Genomic DNA, 20,530 nt, shown 5'->3' with positions numbered 1-20,530 from the left:
GGTGTTACAGCCCCTACCTATTAGAAGGCCCCCTTTGTCCTAACAAAGACCCTGGGGTGAGACTATTTTGCATGAACAGACGCTGGAATAACATTAGAGTTTCTCAGCACTGCATTGCAGTCTGTGTGGAGCTAACCGTCCTGTTTTATACATGGCATAGATAAATCTAAAATTTCTCAACTGGGTGCCTTTAGAAGCAACACAGCTAATATGCTGTGGTGAGAGACCAGACAAGGTTCAAATAAAGAGCTGGTGTAATAAATAAACATGAGGTCAGTGTGGGAACAGCAATAATTGCTTTGCATGACAAGATTTGCATAGCAAACATTTCTGATTAATGTACAGCCAATGTTATGTAAGACGGAACCTTCGCTATCGTCCCTGAATCTGCACCTTCCAATCTTGAAGGCACAGCAGCTTCCACCAGCAAAATTAGTCATTGTTTACTGAAAGGCAGATAGAGCTAAATTATCTATTTAAACATTTGAAAGAGTTTAGTTTTACAGCCTCCCTTTGGTTTTATTTGTGTAACAGAAAGCGGGAATTATGCATTTTATAGAGCTTGCAAGGAGAGAAGATTAACATTACAGTTATTTCAGTTGTTAAGGGAAATGGGCTAACTTTTTGGCTTTCTCTCTAGTCAGATCCAATGAAGCTACATTTTCTTTAAAATTGCAAACAAGAAGATAAAGACTGTGCATGTTGTTACCCTTGTAAGAAAATCCACTGCACAAAAGGTTTCTAGTGAGCTTAAGTTTCCAGCCTGTTTTTCAGTCTCTGAATTAGGGTGACCAGACAGCAAGTGTGAAAAATCGGGACAGGGGGTGAGGGGTAATAGGATTCTATATAAGAAAAAGACCCAAAAATCTGGACTGTCCCTATAAAATCGGGACATCTGGTCACCCTTCTCTGAATACAAAGCTCCTCCCATTCTCCTTCTCTTGGCTGGTTGGTATAATTGCTGCTTTGCTACCACTGATGTATGCTGAACTGTCATAGGGCAGTGAAATGCAGTGCTAAGCACCACAAAGTCCCATTCTTTACAGTCCCTTTTCTGCAGAGTCCTGTTCATTCTTTTCCGCTAAAACTTTCATGCTTTGGAAAAAGAACTGTAATCCCACTTGAAATATGGCCTTGACTTTGGGATTTTAAAGAAGAAAGAGCCTGGAACTTAATTGGAAAAGAGGCAATAAAAATTGGCGTTGGAGGAGTGGGGGGTGACTTGATTTTATTTTAAATGAATTCCTGGGTGACAAATGTTCTGTTTAAGTGACAAACATTTTGCAGCAGAGACGAGCTTTTAGTAGAATACATGTTAGGTGCTGCTTTCTTTTACATCAAAAATAATGTTTGGAGGCTATGACGAATACTTTTGGACTGATGGCTAGAGGTTATCCTTGACCATCATTAAAAAGGTGTATTAGGTGAGATGGGGCTAGGGTCCTCCAGGATTGTCCTGGAGTCTCCAGAATTAAAGATTAATCTTTAATTAAAGATTGTCATGTGATGAAACCTCCAGGAATACGTCAAACCAAAGTTGGCAACCCTATATAGGGCAGAAGACACTCTGCTACAGACACTGTATCACCTAGCTCTTATATAGCTCTTTACATCTTCAGAGCTCAAAGCACATTACAAAGGAGGTCAGTATCGTTATCCCCATTTTACAGATGGAGAAACTGAGGCACAAAATGGTGAGATGACTTGCCCAAGATCACCCAGCAAGCCAGTGGCAGAGACGGGACTGAACCCAGGTTTCATGAATCCTAATCTGGTGCCCTTATCAACGAAATGTATCCTAAAATGAAAAGAAGTCTGAAGAAATTACCCTCTCCCCTTCTCTCTAGCTGTTACAGGACCCAACTCGGCTCCCATTTCCTTCAACACAATCTGAATCGAGCGCAGAGAGGGAATAATAAATTGTCACCGGTCTACATGTCAAACATTTGGCAAGACACAGAGATTTCCTTTTACACTCTCATCACCAAGCTGCCTGTAGGCCTGGGACCTAACCCACCCCTATAATCAAACAAAATGGTAGTAAATAAAATAAACTCTGACCAGTGAATTTATGCTAACCATCTACACAAACAAAAAAAAGTCATAAATAAGTTACAATTTGGGCATAAACAGTAAAATGTAAAAGACTTTAGCAGGAAAAAAACCTATAGGTGCCAATGCATAATTGGTTAAATTTTGTTACCTGGGGGTATTGGGCAATGTAATAGGTTTCATAATTGTTTTTAAAATAGTTAGTTTTACCTATATAATGTAAATAAAAAACAAGGCTCTTTAAAAATGAACTCCGAACGGCCGTGCAAAAACAAGCTGCAAGGCATCATACCCCGTGTACAACCGTGATGTGTAAGGGTGCTGGATCCCCGGACAAGTGAATCCCAACTGGCCACTGGGTAAGATTCGTCTGTATATGGGAGTGGTAAGCATAATAGCTTGGCTTGGTACTGTATATGTATTTTGTGAATTGCTAATAAACAGATGATGTTTAGAGCAGTGATTCTCAACCGGGGTACATGTACCCCTGGGGTTACCCAGAAGTCTTACAGGGGATACATCAACTCATCTAGATAGTTTCCTCGTTTTACAACAGGCTACATAAAAAGCACTGGCGAAGTCAGTACAAACTAAAATTTCATACTGACATTGACTTGTTTATACTGCTCTATATACTATACACTGAAATGTAAGTACAATATATTTTATAATTATATGGTGAAAATAAGCAATTTGTCAGTAACAGTGTGCTGTGACACTTCTGTATTTTTATGTATAATTTGTAAGCAAGTAGGTTTTAAGTGAGGTGAAACTTGGGGGTACGCAAGACAAATCAGACTCCTGAAAGGGGTACAGTAGTCTGGAAAGGTTGAGAGCCACAGGTTTAGAGCACAGCTGTGTAAGACTCTTTCACTGGGAAAAGATCCAGCAGACCCATAAAACCCTAAGCCTCCAGGGAAAGGGATAAGAGCCGGTACTTAATTTGACCAGGTTTTGCCCTGAAGTCCTGGACGGGTAAGAGTGGGTGCCTTATACCCCAAGCCCACAGAAGGAAAAGGTTGGGGGTGCCTAAATTAACCGGGTCGTGCCTTAATCCCTCACAGGGTAAAAGGCGGGGTGCCCTAAATTGTGCAGGTAACAGGCTGAAAAAGTTGTCTGAGAATGGTGGACTCCATACACTCATATTATTATGTTTAGCAGTTGCTCATTTTCATGCACAGTATAGAAAAGCTGATACTAAATACTGGACATACGATACACTGAACCTGTTCTTGTTCCTATTGAAGTCAAAGTCAATGGAAAAATATCATTGAGCAGGATTGGACTCTGTCTGAATGGGCATCAATGTCCTTCATACATCCATGCACTTGCTGTAGTGTTAATTTGTTTGCAAAGAGTCTGGATTTAGGGACTGTTAAATGTTGGCTGCTTTGTTCTATATTGGATAGTTTAATACCAAGGAACAGTCGCCAGAAAACAGGCTCTGTTCCCTAGGATGGATGCAAGAGGAATCGGACAGATTTTAATTAGAGATGTAGTGAACTGCTCAAAACAATTTACAGTGGTATGTTAGCATTTGCTGTTTTGCTCTGCTGGATACATTTCTGAGCTAGAGCGAGTCGGTAACTATAATCCACTCCAAATAGACGTTCTGTTCCATTTTAGGTTCTTGTACTTCTCCCATCACAGGGGTATAGGAAGCTAGGAATTGTCATGCTGGATCAGACCAGGGTCCATCTAGCCCACTATCCTGACAGTGGTTGGTAACTGTAGCTGAGTGCCAGTTTACATGTCCACATATGTGCTGCTTATTTCTACACTTGTACATCTAGACCATGTTACTAGAATAACACAATGTGACATAGACTACCTTTGATCACATGCTTAACTTCAGTGGGAGAAAGGAAATGTGTCAGGAAAGGAGCTTAAGAATGACTGCTAGGTGAAAGTATGCAGTGTAGGTGTAGCTGCTTTGGTCCCAGGATATTAGAGAGTCAAGGTGGGTGAGGTAATATCTTTTATTGGACTGACTTCTGTTGGCTGACTGACAAGCTTTGCTGAAGAGGAGCTCTGTGTTGCTGAAAAGCGTCTCTCTCTCACCAGCAGAAGTTGGTCCAATAAAAGGTATTACCTCACCCCACCCCTTGTCTCTGCTAGGTGGAAGATGAGTCATTGGTCCAATCACATTCATTTCTGCATTTCTAAAAAGTAGAAAACCAGATAAAAATAAATTGGGGGTACGTCTGTGTGCAAAAAGCTGTATATAAAAAAACCAGCATTAGCCAGCTCTCTCAGATAGTTACTTTATCTGCCTGAACATTCAACCTACTTCAACCTTTTCCTCTGGTTTAGTTAGGAAGCAACAGCCTACTCCCTCCCATTCTCCAAGTCCCAGCATAGGTTGAGTCCAGTCCTTCCTCCCAACTCATGACACCCCAACGGCCTGATAAGCGTAAGTGCTGCACCCCCACACCTCCCCTTCAAGTCAATGATTGCTGCAAGTGTTCGGCATTGCTTGAGCTCAGGCCTCTTCCCCGAAGCAGGCACCAGTGTGCTGAAGATTACACGGCCAGGCCAGGGTCACCAGTGCATTGAAGTCTGCTGGCATGCAAAATGCACTGGGTGATTTAGGTCAGGGGGGAGCAAAAGGCCCAGCAAGGAGGTTGCCTAAAAAACTACCTGCTGGAGTCTTTATAAATGTGCAGAGAAAGGAATCCAGGGTTTATGGGAGAGTTGTGGTTTGAGAGGAGTCACTGCAGAAGTTGAGGGAAGGGGCAGCAGCTGGAGGACTATGCGAAGTTTTTTGGGGGTGGGAAGGGCTGTCCGAAGTCACAGAAGAGCAGGCTCAAAAGCTTAAATAAGGTACAGAAGGTTGCAAGTTTCTAACTCATTTTAAAATGCTCCCCTCAGTAATAAACCTCAGGGGTAAGGATAGTCTAGATTACTTTAATTGGCAGCAGCTCCTCGATCCAGAATAGTTCCTGCCTTGCTTCTTTATTCAAAACCCCTTCGGATTATTTTTGGAGAAATCCCATCTGTCGAGCTGAGTCATAGGAGCGCCAGCCATTTCTGTTCTTTTAAATTATGCCACCTGAAAGGGAAACCAGCACGCTGCAGCCTCGCCGACCTGCCACCGCACCGGGCCAATCAGTGAATCAGCAAACAGGAGCCGGAGTCAGTAGCTCAGTGTAGACACAGCGGACGCCCGCCCCAGAGGAGAAAGTTCTGCTTCGTGTGTGGGAGATCACGGGCCGCCACCACTTCACTTTTCCTTTCAGTTTGCAACAGCAGCCGCTGCTCAGCCCCGTCGCCACGCCAGGACACGCGGCTGCACTAAACACGCTGTAAAGCAGCCACACTCCTAGCGAAGAGTTGGATTGGGAAAAAAAAGCCCCCCCCCCTCCCCGCCACAAGCTGCGTTATTTCCTCAGGGGCTGGCGCTGCTCCACAGGTCTAACCTCAGGCCAGAAACGTCGGTAGCGATATTCGTTGCAGGCGCCGCGGAATGAGAAGCGGGTTCAATTTAGGTTCGCAGCCCGGCCCCCCCCCTTTTTGAGGGGGGCAACCCCCCAAATACCAATGAGGGTTCAGCCTGCTTTAAAAGGACGCTTGCGTTTGCACCACAACCCCTTCCCCAGCGCAAACAGGTGCCACAGCTGATTGCAAGGCGGGGACAGCAAAGGCCCCCCGCGATTGCACAGAGCAGGAAGAAGGAAACAACCCCCAGAACACCCCAGCGGCGGGACTGCCGCGGGCTCAATGCGCACCCGATCAAACCCCCCCGTGCCGTTAAAAGGCGCGTCTCTCGCAGGCACAGTGTTGTGTTTACGGCCAGCGGCTGCCTGTGCATTGCTCCGTGGTAACCTGCGGGCAGGGATCGCGCCTGGCTGCTGCCCTCCACCCGTGACAGGTGTGCCCAAGCCGGGCCGCGCGTTCCGGGGCGCAGCGAGCCGGTGTAAGCGGGGAGGAGGGGGCGTGGCTTGTGCAGAAGGGGCGTGGCTTGTGCCCAGGCGGAGGCGGGGCTTGCTGTGTGTTGCTCCAACCTCCCTGCTCCTCCGTGTATTTTTTTTTTTATTTTTTGGGGGGTGTCTTGTTAATCTCCGCGTAGCAGCCGGGGAAAGGGAGTAAATGGAACCGACGCTGTGAGATCGGAGTACTGCAGCCCCCGGACAAGTGAGAGGAGAAGGAGGGGGGCAGCTAAACAACCCCCCCCCCCCCCCAAAGTGAAGCCAGGAGAAGGGGGAGAGGAGAAAGAGAGGAAGGGGAAAAAGGAGAGAAACTGGGACTCAAAGGCAGGGAGCCGGCGACTTGTGGGGAACAACTTGTTGCAAACAGATTTGCCAAGTGAGGAATCCGCCTCTCGCTCCCCGCCGGGACCGGAGGGAGCAAACGCACCGTGCCTCGCTCCTCGTCCCCACAGCCGGGCGCCGGGGTCCACGCTCGCCGCCGAGGGGAGATGCCATTTGGACCATGTAACCTCGCTACCAGGAGTTGAGGCCGCCCTTTAACATAGCCATGAAGCTGGCCGAGCGACTCGTGTGCTGGGTCAGCTGCCTGGTGATCTCCGGGACCCTCCAGCCCGGCGCGGCGCAGGCAGGTGGGTTTGCAAAGCAGAGGCAGCTGTGAAACCTGCCGCCTGGGTTTGGGATGGTGCATTTCGTGCAGGGAGACGGCTTGTGTGGGCATTGCACGTTGGGAGAGGAACCTGAGCCGATCCGGGTTCATTTTCCCGGGGGTTTTGCCTTGATTCCCCCTTTCGGGTTCAGTTCCGTGCCGCGGTATTTCCCTGTGGTTTTGGCAGCGAGCGTTCAGCTCCGGCCATGCCTGTTTGCCTGGATGTGGCCAAAACCACAGTATCAATCAGTGGCTACTTTTTGTGTGTTCTCTGTAGGGGAGACACCGAGCGCGTAGCCCTCTGCCACCTGCGGAGAGCGGCCGGCGGGGGCTGCGGGTTGCTCCGGGGTTTGATCCCGATGTCTCTCTTTGCGCTAGCGGGGCGCACAGGGGGGCGTGGGAGCTCCCCTTCCCCACCTGCGCGCGGGGCTGCTGCCTTAGCCCGCCCAGCGGGGCTCTCGGCGGGGCGCGGAGCAGGCTCTGCCCTGCTGGCTGGCAGCCCCCCAAATTCTGCCTTGATAGCTCGCGCCCTCGCTGCCGGCTTTAGAGCCGAGCGGCGACACGGGCTGGCCACAAACTTCACCCCCCCCCCATGCTGCTGCTGGCTCTTGGCTCCCGACGTGTCCTTCAGCCTCGGCTCCTGGCCGCGGTCCCGTTGTAAACTCCCCGCGGGCTGGCGTCCCCCGAGCTGGGGGGAAGCTGCCCCGCTCTCCCGGGTGCAGGGGCGCGCCGGGGGGACGGCGGCGAGGCCCTCGCAGGAGAGGGGAGCTGGAGCCCCGCACTCCGAAGTTGCAGCCGCTGGGTGATTGCAAAGCGGAGCGGGCTGGGGGGGGGCTCTGCAAAGGCGAGGTGGGAAAACGCTGCTGGGGGGGGGGGTTGCGCAGTCTCCGGATCACCCCAGCCCAGGACTAGTGTTACTCGGTTGTCAAGTTCAGGCCTTTCTTGCCTGTAGTATGTTCTCCCTCCCTCCCCCCAATCACAAACAAGTAAAAACGCCTGGATTTAAACACATCCTGCGGGGGGGGGGGGGCCCGACGGGGGCCCCCCCCCCCCCCGTTAAACACAGTCCCGTTGTACTCGATGGATCTCTGTCAATATCCTCGCATGCGGGCGCTCTGTGTCTCTCACACACTAGTCTGCTCCTCCCGACTTTATCCGTGCACCGTGCTCTCAGCACGCATCGGTTAGCTCAGGGCTTGTACCCGCTGGATGCACCCTTCTTTGGGGGTTCCCTTTGATTTCCTGCTGCTGCCCTTCCATGGGGGCTGCTGATGCATGCTGGCCCCTTCCAAAGCAGTCGAGGCTGACATGTAGGCTGAGCTGATAGGAATTTCTGTGCGGCAACCTACAGGGTTTTCCCTCTGCTTCAGCTGTTGGTGCCCAGCAGTTCGGTGTTCACCGAGCTGTTGGGGTTACACTCCCCCTAAAAGCTCTGCTCAGAATTTCTCTCTAAGGAATTTAATGCCAATTAGTTCTGCCGCTCTCCTCTCGATGTAGGACATCTCTGTGTTTTGTATTGGCAGAATCACAAGTGAATCCAGTGGCGTGCTTAGGATTTGATGAGTGTATGTTCCACAATACTGGGTGATACAAACAGCCAGGCTCGAGTTTTTAAAACACAAAGTGATCCCGATAGGAAAGCTATTTGGTATATTTCTTTTCATTGAAAGACGCGGGATTCTGCGAAATTGCAACTATTCTGCGTGGAAGGGGGAGGGAGATCCCTTTAATTTTGAACCAACATCATAAAAGCAAGTTGTTTGTCTAGTCTCGCTGTGTGCGCCAGGGATTTTTCCCGAGTACATACATATTGAGCTTCCCCCAGTCAGTAGCAGTTTGGAGGAGTTTGTTTTGGTCCAAATGAGAAATTAAGTGCGGATAAGTAAACTAAGCTGCCAGAGGGCGACAAGATGTTGAGTGAATTGCTTTTAGATGAAACAAATTAAGGAAACGAGGGGAGACAATCTGCTTCTCGCATTATTAGACACGCTTGGAGTTCAGGGGAAAGTGGCATATTTTTGAAATGCTAATTTCTTAAGAAGCAGAAGGAATGCACCTTATTTACTGGTCTATGTGAATAGAATAGAAATATTGATTTCCCCCCGCTATTACAAATCATTAGGGCTTGTGGTTCTATCTCTCTTCAAAGAAACCTGAAGAAAGAGTTGTAATTTTCCCTTTAAAATTACTGGTTGACTCCTAGATGCACCCCTTCAAGATATTTGAAAGGGATGTCCCGTGACATCCCCAGGGACAGTACACTTATGTTTCCGATGCCAGTGTTCTATCCCGCAGCAGAACAATTGCATTATTGTGCATGCGTGATTTACCCAAAAAAGTGTTAGTATATATTTCATTTATTTTGCAGAAGGGAAAAACAAACACATGTAGGTTGCCTCCTGGACAAATGCAAGCAGTAATCCCATGTCCACAAACAATGTGTTACACTGTTTAACTTAGGTCTGTTCCTGAGACATATAAGTAAGGTTTCCCCATATATTTTTAAGGTGTTTCCAAATATTGCCAAGTAAACCTACATAGTTGGATTCCTATTTACATCTACAATAAACTGGCTAATGATATTGCAAGTTTAAAACAAAAACCTAAATGTACATTTCCCTTCACTGTAACTACACGTTTATGAAAAATGCATTGTGTAAAATTTCCTTCAACTCCTTTCATGGTGCTCGAAGTTTTCATGTGTTCACGAAGTTAGGAATCAAACACTTGCTCAGATTTTAATGTTGTTTGGAATCACTGGACAGAATAATGCTGCTTAGATCTCCTGACAAATATTGCATTTGTATACTGACCTAATGATAGCAATGTAATGTGATTTTTGTTGGATATATTTTCTAGGGGACAGTTGCTTTAAGTTAAACATTAAAAAGAGGGTGTAAAATCGCTCACATTTCCTTTTTGTTTTAAATAATGGGGAGATGAAGAAGTTTGACCAGTGACTGGTGCATTTACACATTCTTGACTTGGTCTGTGTTCCTATTTTTATGTAACTGAGATCAGAGCTATGTTGAAAAAGAACTGAAATGTTTTCTGTTGCTTTCATAATGATGATGTACCCTTTTATATACATATTTGGTTTTAGTTAAATGCTGCTTTTTCTGCACATGGTCATTTCTTTAGCAGTTTGACTATCCTATTTGATTTTATTTGATTTTTTTGTTTTGTTTCCCTCTTAGATTTTCCTTTGCCATGTTTTTGATTGGTTAATACCAGTAAATGAATTATTCTATTTCTTATTTCACAAGCCTTTATTCTTTATTATTCTTAGTAGAGAGCTGATTTATTATTCCTTCTGATTTTCTTCTTTTCCTCATTCTTTTCTTCTTCCTGCATAGTAGCCCCCCTCCCTTTATATTTATACTTTTTTTTTCTATTTCATACTACTTTTCTTACTCACTTCTTTTGCTTCCTTGCTATTTCTTCCCTAGCAACCTTCCACTATGGCACTGCTGGAGCTCCCTGAGGCACTTTCCATTCCTCGTTTCTGATAAATCTGATATGGCTGGCTGGCTGGCCAGTCACAAAGTCATTCCCTTGCCTATATTTATTCCTGAGAGAAAATAAAAAGGCATCGATCCAGGGTCACTTGCATATCCTCAAAGCACTGACTCCCAAGGCCAAATCTTGACTTCCAGCAAGCCTCACATCTCTCTTGGGTAAAATGCTTTACTCCCCACGCCACACAAGAAGAAAAATGTTATTTAATTAGGAGCGGAAGGAAGGAACGGTTTTAATTCTAAGCATTTACTGAGCCATGATTGACACATTCTGCTTGGCACCCGCTGAATTAGCATGTCAGGTTGTACAGGTGTGCTTTGGTTTGTAAGTAGTGAGAGCCTGATTGGGGGGGGGGGGGGGGGGGGGGAAGAGGGGCGGCTCTGACTGATTTCAGTGGGCTTTGGATCAGGCCCTAAATATTTTCTTTATTTTGAGCAGGTCACTGAGATGCCTACACCTTCACTGTTATGGGTGAGAGAAGTAGCAAGAGCTGTTAATTTCATTATCTTGCTTCTGTTGGCTGGGAAGTTTTTTGTTTTTTTTTTCTTAAACAAGCTAGTGTGTACACCCCTTGTTTGTTTGTATACTATTTGCAATGCACAGTCTTTGTAGTTTAAATTAGGTCACATGCTCAAAATACCTTGTGCTATTACTTGGAAACAGGTCAGTCCTTGCTCAATTAGCAAATTGCCAATACACACATTCCTTTTTCTGATCTACAGTACTGCAGAAGTGTTAAATAATTGCAGCCAAATTAACTGTTGTGCTCTGTGAAGTGTCCAGTTGCTCTGTGAAATGAATTGTACTTTAAATATTTTTCCACTGTTTTCTTCCTGATGAGCCTATTCAGTCTGATGTGCAGCGTCGTCTTTATGCTCAAGTCAAAGCTCTTCTCTGGGTCACGTCAGATGGGGCCTCTTTTGAAAGCTGCATCATGCCTCATCTCCAGCCGCTGTCTTTGATGCTTGGCCTCTTTGTTGCAATGCAATGGATATTCGGGGAGTTGAGCCCCACATGCCTTTGAAAAGATTTATAAAATAAATATTAACTAGAAATTGCAGCATACGGTTGGGGATGATAGAGGCAGGCCCTGAGAAAGTGAAATCCACTCAATGGGCAATATATTCTCTTGCCGCAGCTCACTTTTTCAGCGTCAGAGGAATAGTTTCCCGTTATGTTCTCCAACTGCAGGCTAACCCAAAGATTTGCAGGCCTTACTCGGGTAAAACTCCACTGATGTGTCAGCTGGAGTTCTGACCCCAGGGTTGGGCATCTAGGGCCGGACTGAGACTGGTGTGGGGATTAGAAGGCAGGCAGCCTATGCTGCTTCCCTTTGTGGGCTGGTGGGGGCAGTTTTGTCTCGAGCACAGGGTAAGACAGTCAACTTGTATTCCCATTGCAATGGCCCTGATGGGCTGTTGCAGGATTGCAGAATTTCTGATGTAACAAGACCCCTGGTCAGGCCCCTTTCCTCATGCAGCCTGCCCCCAAATTTACCCTGTGTTGTGAATGGCTGCGGCAGATCTGGCATGGAGGTGGCTCTGGGCCTGGGGCAGATATTCTTGTGGCAGATGAGAGCTGCAGGGCAACACTGAAACAGGTATTTATGCTCTGCATCCCTGAAATTGACACAGAGTTGTTTATACAGAGGGCCAGATTCTACTCTTAATTATACCTGTAGAACCCAACAGACAGAACCGGGGCTGTCTGGTTTTAAAAGAGGGCAGAATGTGATCGTGTATACTGTATGAAGCGCTGAGAGCTGCATTTATAACAAAGCACATGAGGCTACGACATAATATTGAGGATCTGGCTTAAATGCGTACAAGTAAGCAAAATCCGACTCTGCATTAACAATTCAGACAGCTATTCCTTGACTCATATCATTCTTTAATAAAGACAAGCAAAAAGTCACAAGTTAAGGTTGTAAGGGCAAATTCAAGTCTGCTGTAAGTATAAACAGCTCCACTGAAATCAATAACACCGCACTGGCTTACTCCAGGGTTGAATTTGTCCTCAAGAGCCATTTAGGAACCCTGAGTTATTCTTAAAAGTGGCCTTAATTTTCTTGTTACTGTGGGAATTAACCAGAATCTTCACTTAATCTAAATGCTTTTTCTGTGGTTTGATGCTCATTGGTTTATATGGGAAGGTAGAAATTTTAAAATATTCAACTGCTCCATTAAAAATAATAGGAAATCAAACCACAGAAAATCTGTTTGCGATGTACATGTGAATTAATGTGCAACACACACACACACGAGACAAACATTCTTGTACAAAAAGCTTTATTAGAAGATGGTTACCATTAGAAAGCATGTAAATATCTACAGCTAACCTCCAGCTGCAAATACTGATACCTCTGTATTCTACACATCAGAAAACTGCTTTTTCAGACAGCCAGTTCCATTGGTTTCTTGCTGTTCTGGGCATCTGCAGGTGGCAGCAGCCCCCAGGCCCTCCTTTTAGATTGGGGTGCCCCTACTTTCCTTCTTGGACAGGGTTAGTGGATGGGGGCAAGCCGTAGACAGAATCTATCTTGATTTTTAGTCAGGCGTTTTGACGCAGTTCCACATGACAGTCTCATAAGCAAACTAGGGAAATGCGATTTAGATGGAAAATGCTTTAAGGTGGGTGTACAACTGGTTGAAAGATCTTACTCAAAGAGTAGTTATGAGTAGTTTGTTGTCAGACTGGGAGGGCGTATCTAGTAGGTTCCCACCAGGGTCAGTCCTGGGTCTGGTACTATTCAATATTTTCATTAATGACTTGGATAATAGCGTGGAGAGCATGCTTACAACATTTGTGGATGACACCAAGCTGAGAGGGGTTGCAAGCACCTTGGAGGACAGGATTAGAATTCAAAATGACCTTGGCAAATTAGTCTGAAATCAACAAGATGAAATTCAATAAGGACAAGTACAAAGAACTACACAGCTACAAAATGGGGAATAACTGGCTAGGTTGAGTACTGCAGAAAACGACCTGGAGGTCCTAGTTAAGTTTGGAAGGATTCGATTTTTACTGGTAAAAATAGATTTAATCACAGAGACTCAATAATAGAAATTCACAGAGTGGCAAAGTGGGGCAAATGCTGCTTGAGAACTTACAAGAGTTTGATTTAAGGATACTCACTTGGTATATTTTGATATAAACTGTCAACATCACATGTTTTAATGGTTATAAAGCTTTAACTTTTTGAATCTCAGTGTCTATAGTCATTACATAATTACAATCTGATCCTCCTCTGTCTACCCCACTCCCATGCTTTTGTGCAACTGTGAACATTTAAATCAATGTTTATAAGCATTTTTTTTAAACATTGACATTATCCATGGAAGTTATAAAAGTATTGAAATCAAATTCTGCCAAGACTAATTATCGTGGAAAAAATTGAATACGAGTCAATAATATGATGCAACTGCAAAAAAGTCTAATACCATTCTGGGGTGTATTATCAGTAGTGTCATGTGTAAGACATAGGAGGTAATAGTGTTGCTCTATTTGGCACTGGTGAGGCTTCAGCTGGAGTACTGTGTCCAGTCCTGGACACCACAGTTTAAGAAAGATGGGGACAAATTGGAGGGAGTGCAGAGGACAGCAATAAAAAAATGATAAAAGATTTAGAAAATCTGATGTACAAAGAAAGGTTAAAAAACCAACAACCTGGGCATGTTGAATTTTGAGACACTAAGACTGAGCGGAATCTGATAACAATCTTCAACTATGTAAAGGGCTATTATAAAGAGGATGGTGATCTCTATGTCTACTGAAGGTAGGACAAGAAATAATGGACTTAATCTGCAGCAAGGCAGATTTAGGTTAGATAGAAAAAAAATGTCTAACTATAGGGATTGTTAAACTCTGGAACAGGCTTCCTAGGGAGGTTGTGGAATCCCCTTCACTGGAGGTTTTTTAAGACCAGGCTGGACAAACACTTGTCGGGGATGGTCTAGGTTTACTTGGTCCTGCCTCCGTGCAGGGGGCTACACTAGATGATGTCGAGGTCCCTTCCAGCCCTATGTTTCGATGATTCTAATGCATGCAAGGGCTATGGAAATGTAATTACAGTCCTTCTCTGAGGTCAGTACAAGATGATGCACATCTCTCTCCTGGCTCTGCACACTTTTCTCCATCGTCAGCCTGCTCCCCAGACTTGAACGTTGTCCCATGAATAGTTCTGTGATGCCCAAGAAAAAGGGGCATGCTGCTGGGAAAGTGACTAAAGCCCCTTTTCACGCAGGAGGGATGACTAGACCAAGGAATGGAGAGTCCCTTTTTGTTGATAAAGTGGGTTGTTGGCTTAGAGCTGTGACTCTCACTTGGAGTGCAAGAGATCCCGAGTTCAAACCCTGCACTGACCCTTGGAGCAGAAGTAAAAGTTATATAAACAACTTTGGTGAAATCCTGACCCCTTTTGGCAAAATCTCATTGACTTCAGTAGGGCCCACGTGTGTTAATACGGCCAAATGCAAGGTCATACATGTAGGAACAAAGATTGTAGGCCACACTTTGGGGGGGGGAGGGGATTTATACTGGAAAACACTGACTCTGAAAAGGGCGGAGGGGTCACGGTGGGTAATCAACTAAACGTGAGCTCCCAAAGCAATGCTGTGGCTAAGAAGGCTACCATGATGCTTGGATATATGAGCAGGAGACCATTGAGGAGTGAGGAGGTGATGCTTCCTCTCTCTTTAGCATTGGTGAGCCCATTACTGGAATATGGTGTCCAGTTCTGGTGTCAAGACTTCTAAAAGGATGTTGGAGAAACTGGAAAAAGCTTCAGAGAAGAGCTTCAAGAATAGTTTGTGGTCTAGAAAACCTGCCTGACAGCGAGAGACATAAGAGTCTCCATCTACTTAGCTATCCAAGAGATGACTTGATCTGGTCTGTAAGTGCCTAGAATGGGAGAGGACTCTTTAACCTAGCAAACAAAGTCATAAGGAGATCCGATAGCTAGGAGTTGAAGCTAAACAAATCAAACTGGAAATAAGGTGCACAGTGTGGGTAATTAACCATTGGAACAACTTACCAAGGGAAAATGTGGTGGCTCTGTCTCTTGAAGTCTTTAAATCAAGATTAGGTGGTTTTTTTTTAAAAAAAAAAAAAAACATGCTTCACTCTAATCTGAAGTTTTGGCCTGTGTTACACAGGAGGTTAGATTACATGATCACAATAGTCTATTAAAATCTATGGGGTACAATTAGGCCTTTTGGTTTTATGGGAGTTCAAAAGAATAATGCATGACGGTTGACATGGTCGTATATTATGGGTCCTTCGGAGCTTTTAGTGTGTATTGTGTAAATATGGGTTTAAGATTGTGTAAACATATATTTAAGTTTTAAGTTTACAGCATGATTTATTGCAGTGCCAACTGGCAGAGGGCATGCCATAACATAACTCATTATCGGGTCTGACATGCTCACCTTTCAGGTAGAGAATATGGCCCTAATGTCATGTAAGGTATCATATGTAAACTGGCGACATGCTGGTGATTCATATTATTCTGTGGTGTATACATGGATGATAGATGAAGAAACATAAATATGTGCTGGAAATATATTCTTAAAATGTGTTTTTCAGGCAAAGCTTAAAACCAGAAACATTTAATCCTATGCTGTTGGCTAATACACTTATTTTTAGTTTTACTACAAACCATCTCAGGGCTGTATATTACAGAAGTGAGCCCTCAGCTAAATTAACAGATTGGTGCTGTGTACTGTCTCTTTAAAGGAGCAGCAAACTTACTAGAGTTCTGTGAGTGCTACAGGTAGAAGGATTGGATGCTACAGGGCAGACAGTTTTGGGACAACTTGAGACTTGGAGGGTGCCACCTTGTGAGGAGTAGCCAGACTGGTGAAAGCCAAGGTGAAGCTATTATGTTGTAAACAGGCTGCTGGGGTCAAACCAAAGCTGAACAACCCAGAGGCACCCAAGGTAGCCGGGTAAGTGGGGACTTAACCCTTTGCTGGTCTGGGTTGAACCCCAAAGCATCTATGTGATAGAGCACAACTCCAAGATCAGTTACACTACATTGGCCTGTAAGTCTGTGAAGGCTGTTGCTGGGGTATGAACGCTGAATTTTTGTATGTTAATATTTTTAGGAACAAAATGTATCAATTTGTAGGATAGGAGAACAATTATGTAAGTGATCTTAACTGATTATTTGTTTTTTTTTAATGGTAGTGCCACAGTTAACTTAGAGTTAAGGGTGCTGATGTAACTATTACTTTTGGTTTGGGGATGTACATATATAAATGTAGCACATACTTGGCGGTGGAGTCCATGTGATACATTGTAGAGTCATGTGATAAATGGAATGTTTAATGCATCTTTGACAGCCTCATTTCTACAGCGTCCACTGCCTCATGTCTGCCAGGACTACTCCTAATGCTCCAAGCCTCTCAACAGCTTCAGATAGCTGCCAATTTTTTTTCTTTCAGCCTGCTGGAGAAATGCGTCCTCCTTTCCCTGAATTACACAGATATAAGGTGTAAAATGGGCAATATTCAGTCCTGCATCAGGAGTAGGATTAGGCTCAGGCTCTAATATCCTGGGATCCATTAGAACTAGAAATGGGACCTTCCTACCAGTAGAAAATCAGGAAGATTCCCCACTTTCCAGCAATATACAGCTTTTGCTTCTAGCTTTAGTACCCCATGATATCAGACCTTTTCTTACTGGAAATGGGAGAATTGCAGTGGATACAGCTGGAAGATTTGCATGTTATCAAACCTTTAAATATGTGACATTATTATGCAAAGAAAAGCTCTTTTAGGTAAATTTCAGGAGTTTCTAAAACGTATTAATTATAATTTTCCTCTGAGTCCTGTGCGGTTAGACTTGCAGTAACTAAGGCTATAATAATGATATAGAGGTCTAAAATTGTATTGGTAACTTTAAAAACTCTTAGCCACTTGTAATATTATATGATGGTGTGTGGGTTTTTTTGGTTTGTTTTATAAAGTGTGCTATATGCCTACAGAGTACATGGTATCTTATACATTTTTGTTGGCTTTTGCTTGTAACGCAGCCATGCTAGAGTCATGTGGATAGAACTTTCATACCACACCTCACCAGCACGTAATCTGTATATACAATCTACGAACGCACAGGCCTCTCCCTTTCTACTAAAGCCATGTCTGGCGCAACAGGCACAAAATGAAGATGTGTGATGTAGGGCACTGTTCTACAGATAGCTGCACATATGTGTAGCTTCATTTTGCAAAGGCACCATGGCATGTGCGTAGAGGTTTTCCTTACTGGCAATAGCCTGTTTCTCTCGTGGCAGGATCAGATCCTAAGGTTGAAAACACACTCTGTCTCTGGTCTATAAAGTGTATTTTGTAACACACCTTTTGTGATTAAAACTAATAGGATATCTCTATCTCCTAGAACTGGAAGGGACCTTGAGGTCATTGAGTCCAGCCCACTGCCTTCACTAGCAGGACCAAGTACTGATTTTGCCCCAGATCACTAAGTGGCCCCCTCAAGGATTGAACTCACAACCCTGGGTTTAGCAGGTGAATGCTCAAACCACTGAGCTATCCCTCCCCCTGTTGGGTAAACTCTTCTTACATCAGTAATCACTGAAGGTCTAGGTTCAATGGCTTTTTCTGAGCCACTGGAACCTTTGCTGTCTATCCTATTGTACAGTGATGTTATGTGCCATACACTGTGGTGCAAATCCTGCAATCTCTGACATAGCCACGTAAGGCTGTATATGAACGTGAATTGCCTCATTGCTATTGCTGGGTTCAGAGACCCCACAACACTGTTGTATCCTGCCGTAAAGCTCTCTTTGCAGGAAAGTGGAGGCGTAGGTGTTGTCTAAAGCAGACACACACATATATATGAAAATAGTTAATAGATAAAGTGTCAGTAGATGGCGCTTGGGAATGTTCAGCCTTGTTCCTGGGTTTTGTAGGACCAGTAAACTTCTTGTGGGAAGCTCTTTACATTCAGCTGTTAGTGTTTTTACTTCTTCTTCATTGTGACTGACCAGAGGCACACCGTCACCTCAGCAATGGCTGTGAGCAACACTCCACTGCAGCTCTTAAAAGCCCTAGCCTGTGGTTACGTACCTAACCAGGATCCACTGCATCCACTCTTCTTTCCCATACTGCGCCATTGTAGCAGTCCTGAGCCCTGCTTGCAGATGGGGGTGAAGAGAAGTGTCCCTTTGCCCTGTTGTCATGGTGTGTTGCTTGCAATCAAATCCCTTGTTGTCAGGCTTTGCTCACGAGGCTACACTTTCTCCAGCACTCGAGCGGCTGTACATTTTTTAGGATGCTGTTGCTGTTGAGTGCTGCACATCCCAAATTACTTTTAACATTTCATGTCCGTTTTCTGGAATACACCAAGTAATCAGACCAAACAGTAGACTAACTGCCTGATAAATGTGTATTAAGAAATCAAGATGTCTAATTTTTTTTCAAGTAACCAAGGCAAACAAAGGCGGATGTTTATAAAAGGCATGGAAAAAAGTCTTGTTGTCAAAAGACCCTTTATACCCAGTGTTGTTTGATATTAAATTATTATTAGTATTTTTTTAATAAATGAATTGGAAAACTGTAGAACTTTGGGAAATATTGACACAAGTTTAACTCCAGCTTCACAGATGGTGGCAGACGCTGCTTCCATTGAATAGTCAATAGAAAGACACTGGGCACAGTTTTTAAAAGTGCCCAAGGGTACGTCTAGTCTGCAATAAAAGACCTGCGGAACAGCTGCAGCTAGGCCTGGATTAGCTGACTCGGCTCAAGCTACAGGGCTGTAAAATTGTCGTGTAGATGTTCGGGCTAGGGCTGGAGCCCGGGCCATGAATGAGGAGGGTCTCCGAGCCCGGGCTGCAGCCTGAGCCTGAATGTCTACACTGCTGTTTTTGCCCCACAGTGAAAGAGAATCATGTGCCTGAGTACTTTGCTAAATTGGGACCTCTGTGAGGTACCGAGTGTTCTCCACCCCCACTGAAAGCAATGGGAGCGAAACATGCTCACAGCCTCATCAGAAGCATCCAGCACCTGTGGGATTGGGTCTTTAGAGCACGCAACGTGAAGAATAATGGGAATACTTTACTTGTGTTCATTTAAATAATACTGAAATATTGAACATTTTTAAACCTAAAAGTTGAGGTAGTCCAATAACGTAACAATAGCTAGACAAAATGATAAACATTTGTTTGTAAGTTATTCTTTTCCATTAGATCCTTTTCACTCTGCTTGAATATCCTGGTATACAGACTGGTGCGTGTATCAACTGTATTTTGGCAACCACTCAACTACTTGTTTAACATTTTTGACCCATGAAAGCTAAGTTAGAATGTGCATATTTTTATTCTTTATCTTTGACAGTAAAGAAATAAAAGGTACACATCTAAATTAAAATGGTTGTTGCCTAAGGATCTGTGGCAATGTTTAGAGTTAAGTGTTGTATAATTTTATATAAAAAATTTTACTAAAAAAGAGAAAAACTCACGTATTTCAAGAGAGATTTCTCTAGTGTGTAAAAATATCAGTGGAGTAGCTAACTTTTTTTCCAGTTGTTGTTAAGTTCAAATTTAGCAACCATTGTCCTTGTTGATATATCAAGTGCTCTAAAAATGTACTCCCCATTAACTGGGAGAGTGAAGTGATTGGTGGATATAATTCTTTAGTGGCTATTAACAAAGTGCAGGACACGAATACTGAATGTGCAAAAAGCTGTATAGAAAGAAGACAAAATAACACATGTAACTGTTTTTTTTTTTGTTTTTGAAAGATGCTTCTATTATTTTTTTTCTGTATGTACTGTAATGATTGTTGCCTGAATTAGCACGCCATGAGCAGAGGAACCTGATACACAAACAGAATGGCATGCAGCTAATTTTGTTTAGCAAATTGAGATCTGATCCCTGCTATTTCACGCCCTCTGCAAGCTGACTCAGTCACTCGTTCCAGTGTATGGCTGAAATCTATATGGGTCAAATTCTGATCTCGATTATGGTGGCATAACTTTGGAATCACTCCACTGACTTCAATGGAGTAACAGAAACAGTTGAGTTAATATTTTTATATAAATAGCAAGTAGTGTAATCAGTTTGTTTCTCTCCTCTTGTCTTCTCTTGGAGAGAGAGCTTATCTTTTGAGTTGAAGTGAGTTGGGTTACTTGAAGTTTTATATTGGGGTTACTTATGGTAGAATTTGGCTTCTGGTTCTTGCAGTTTGAAACTTTCTTTTAAAACATATACCTTTAGATAATACACAGCTCACAGAGAAAGTCATATCGGCATTTCACAGCCATGATCTCATCAGAGAGCTATATTTCACACTGGGAAGATCATATCTGTGAAATATGACTTTATTAAAGCCCAAGAAAAGCTCATAACTTTTATAGCATTTTAATT

General features: G+C 44.0%; 1 protein-coding gene across 1 annotated transcript in view; it reads left to right on the top strand.

Moving 5' to 3' along the window:
- The first annotated feature begins 6,477 nt into the window (after positions 1 to 6,477).
- ERBB4 (erb-b2 receptor tyrosine kinase 4) overlaps positions 6,478 to 20,530 on the top strand; it is a 940,185-nt gene continuing 926,132 nt past the window's right edge. The window contains exon 1 of the mRNA XM_029910528.1: positions 6,478 to 6,610. Within this exon, the coding sequence (XP_029766388.1) occupies positions 6,529 to 6,610 (82 nt within the window). The 5' untranslated portion in view covers positions 6,478 to 6,528. The remainder of the gene's footprint in view (positions 6,611 to 20,530) is intronic.

This window comes from Terrapene carolina, unplaced genomic scaffold (genome assembly GCF_002925995.2).
Source record: "Terrapene carolina triunguis isolate 2854851 unplaced genomic scaffold, T_m_triunguis-2.0 Scaffold62, whole genome shotgun sequence".
In the NCBI taxonomy this organism is placed as follows: Eukaryota; Metazoa; Chordata; order Testudines; family Emydidae; genus Terrapene; species Terrapene triunguis.
Note: the sequence above shows the minus strand (reverse complement) of the source record. Positions and strands in the feature narration are given on the sequence as shown.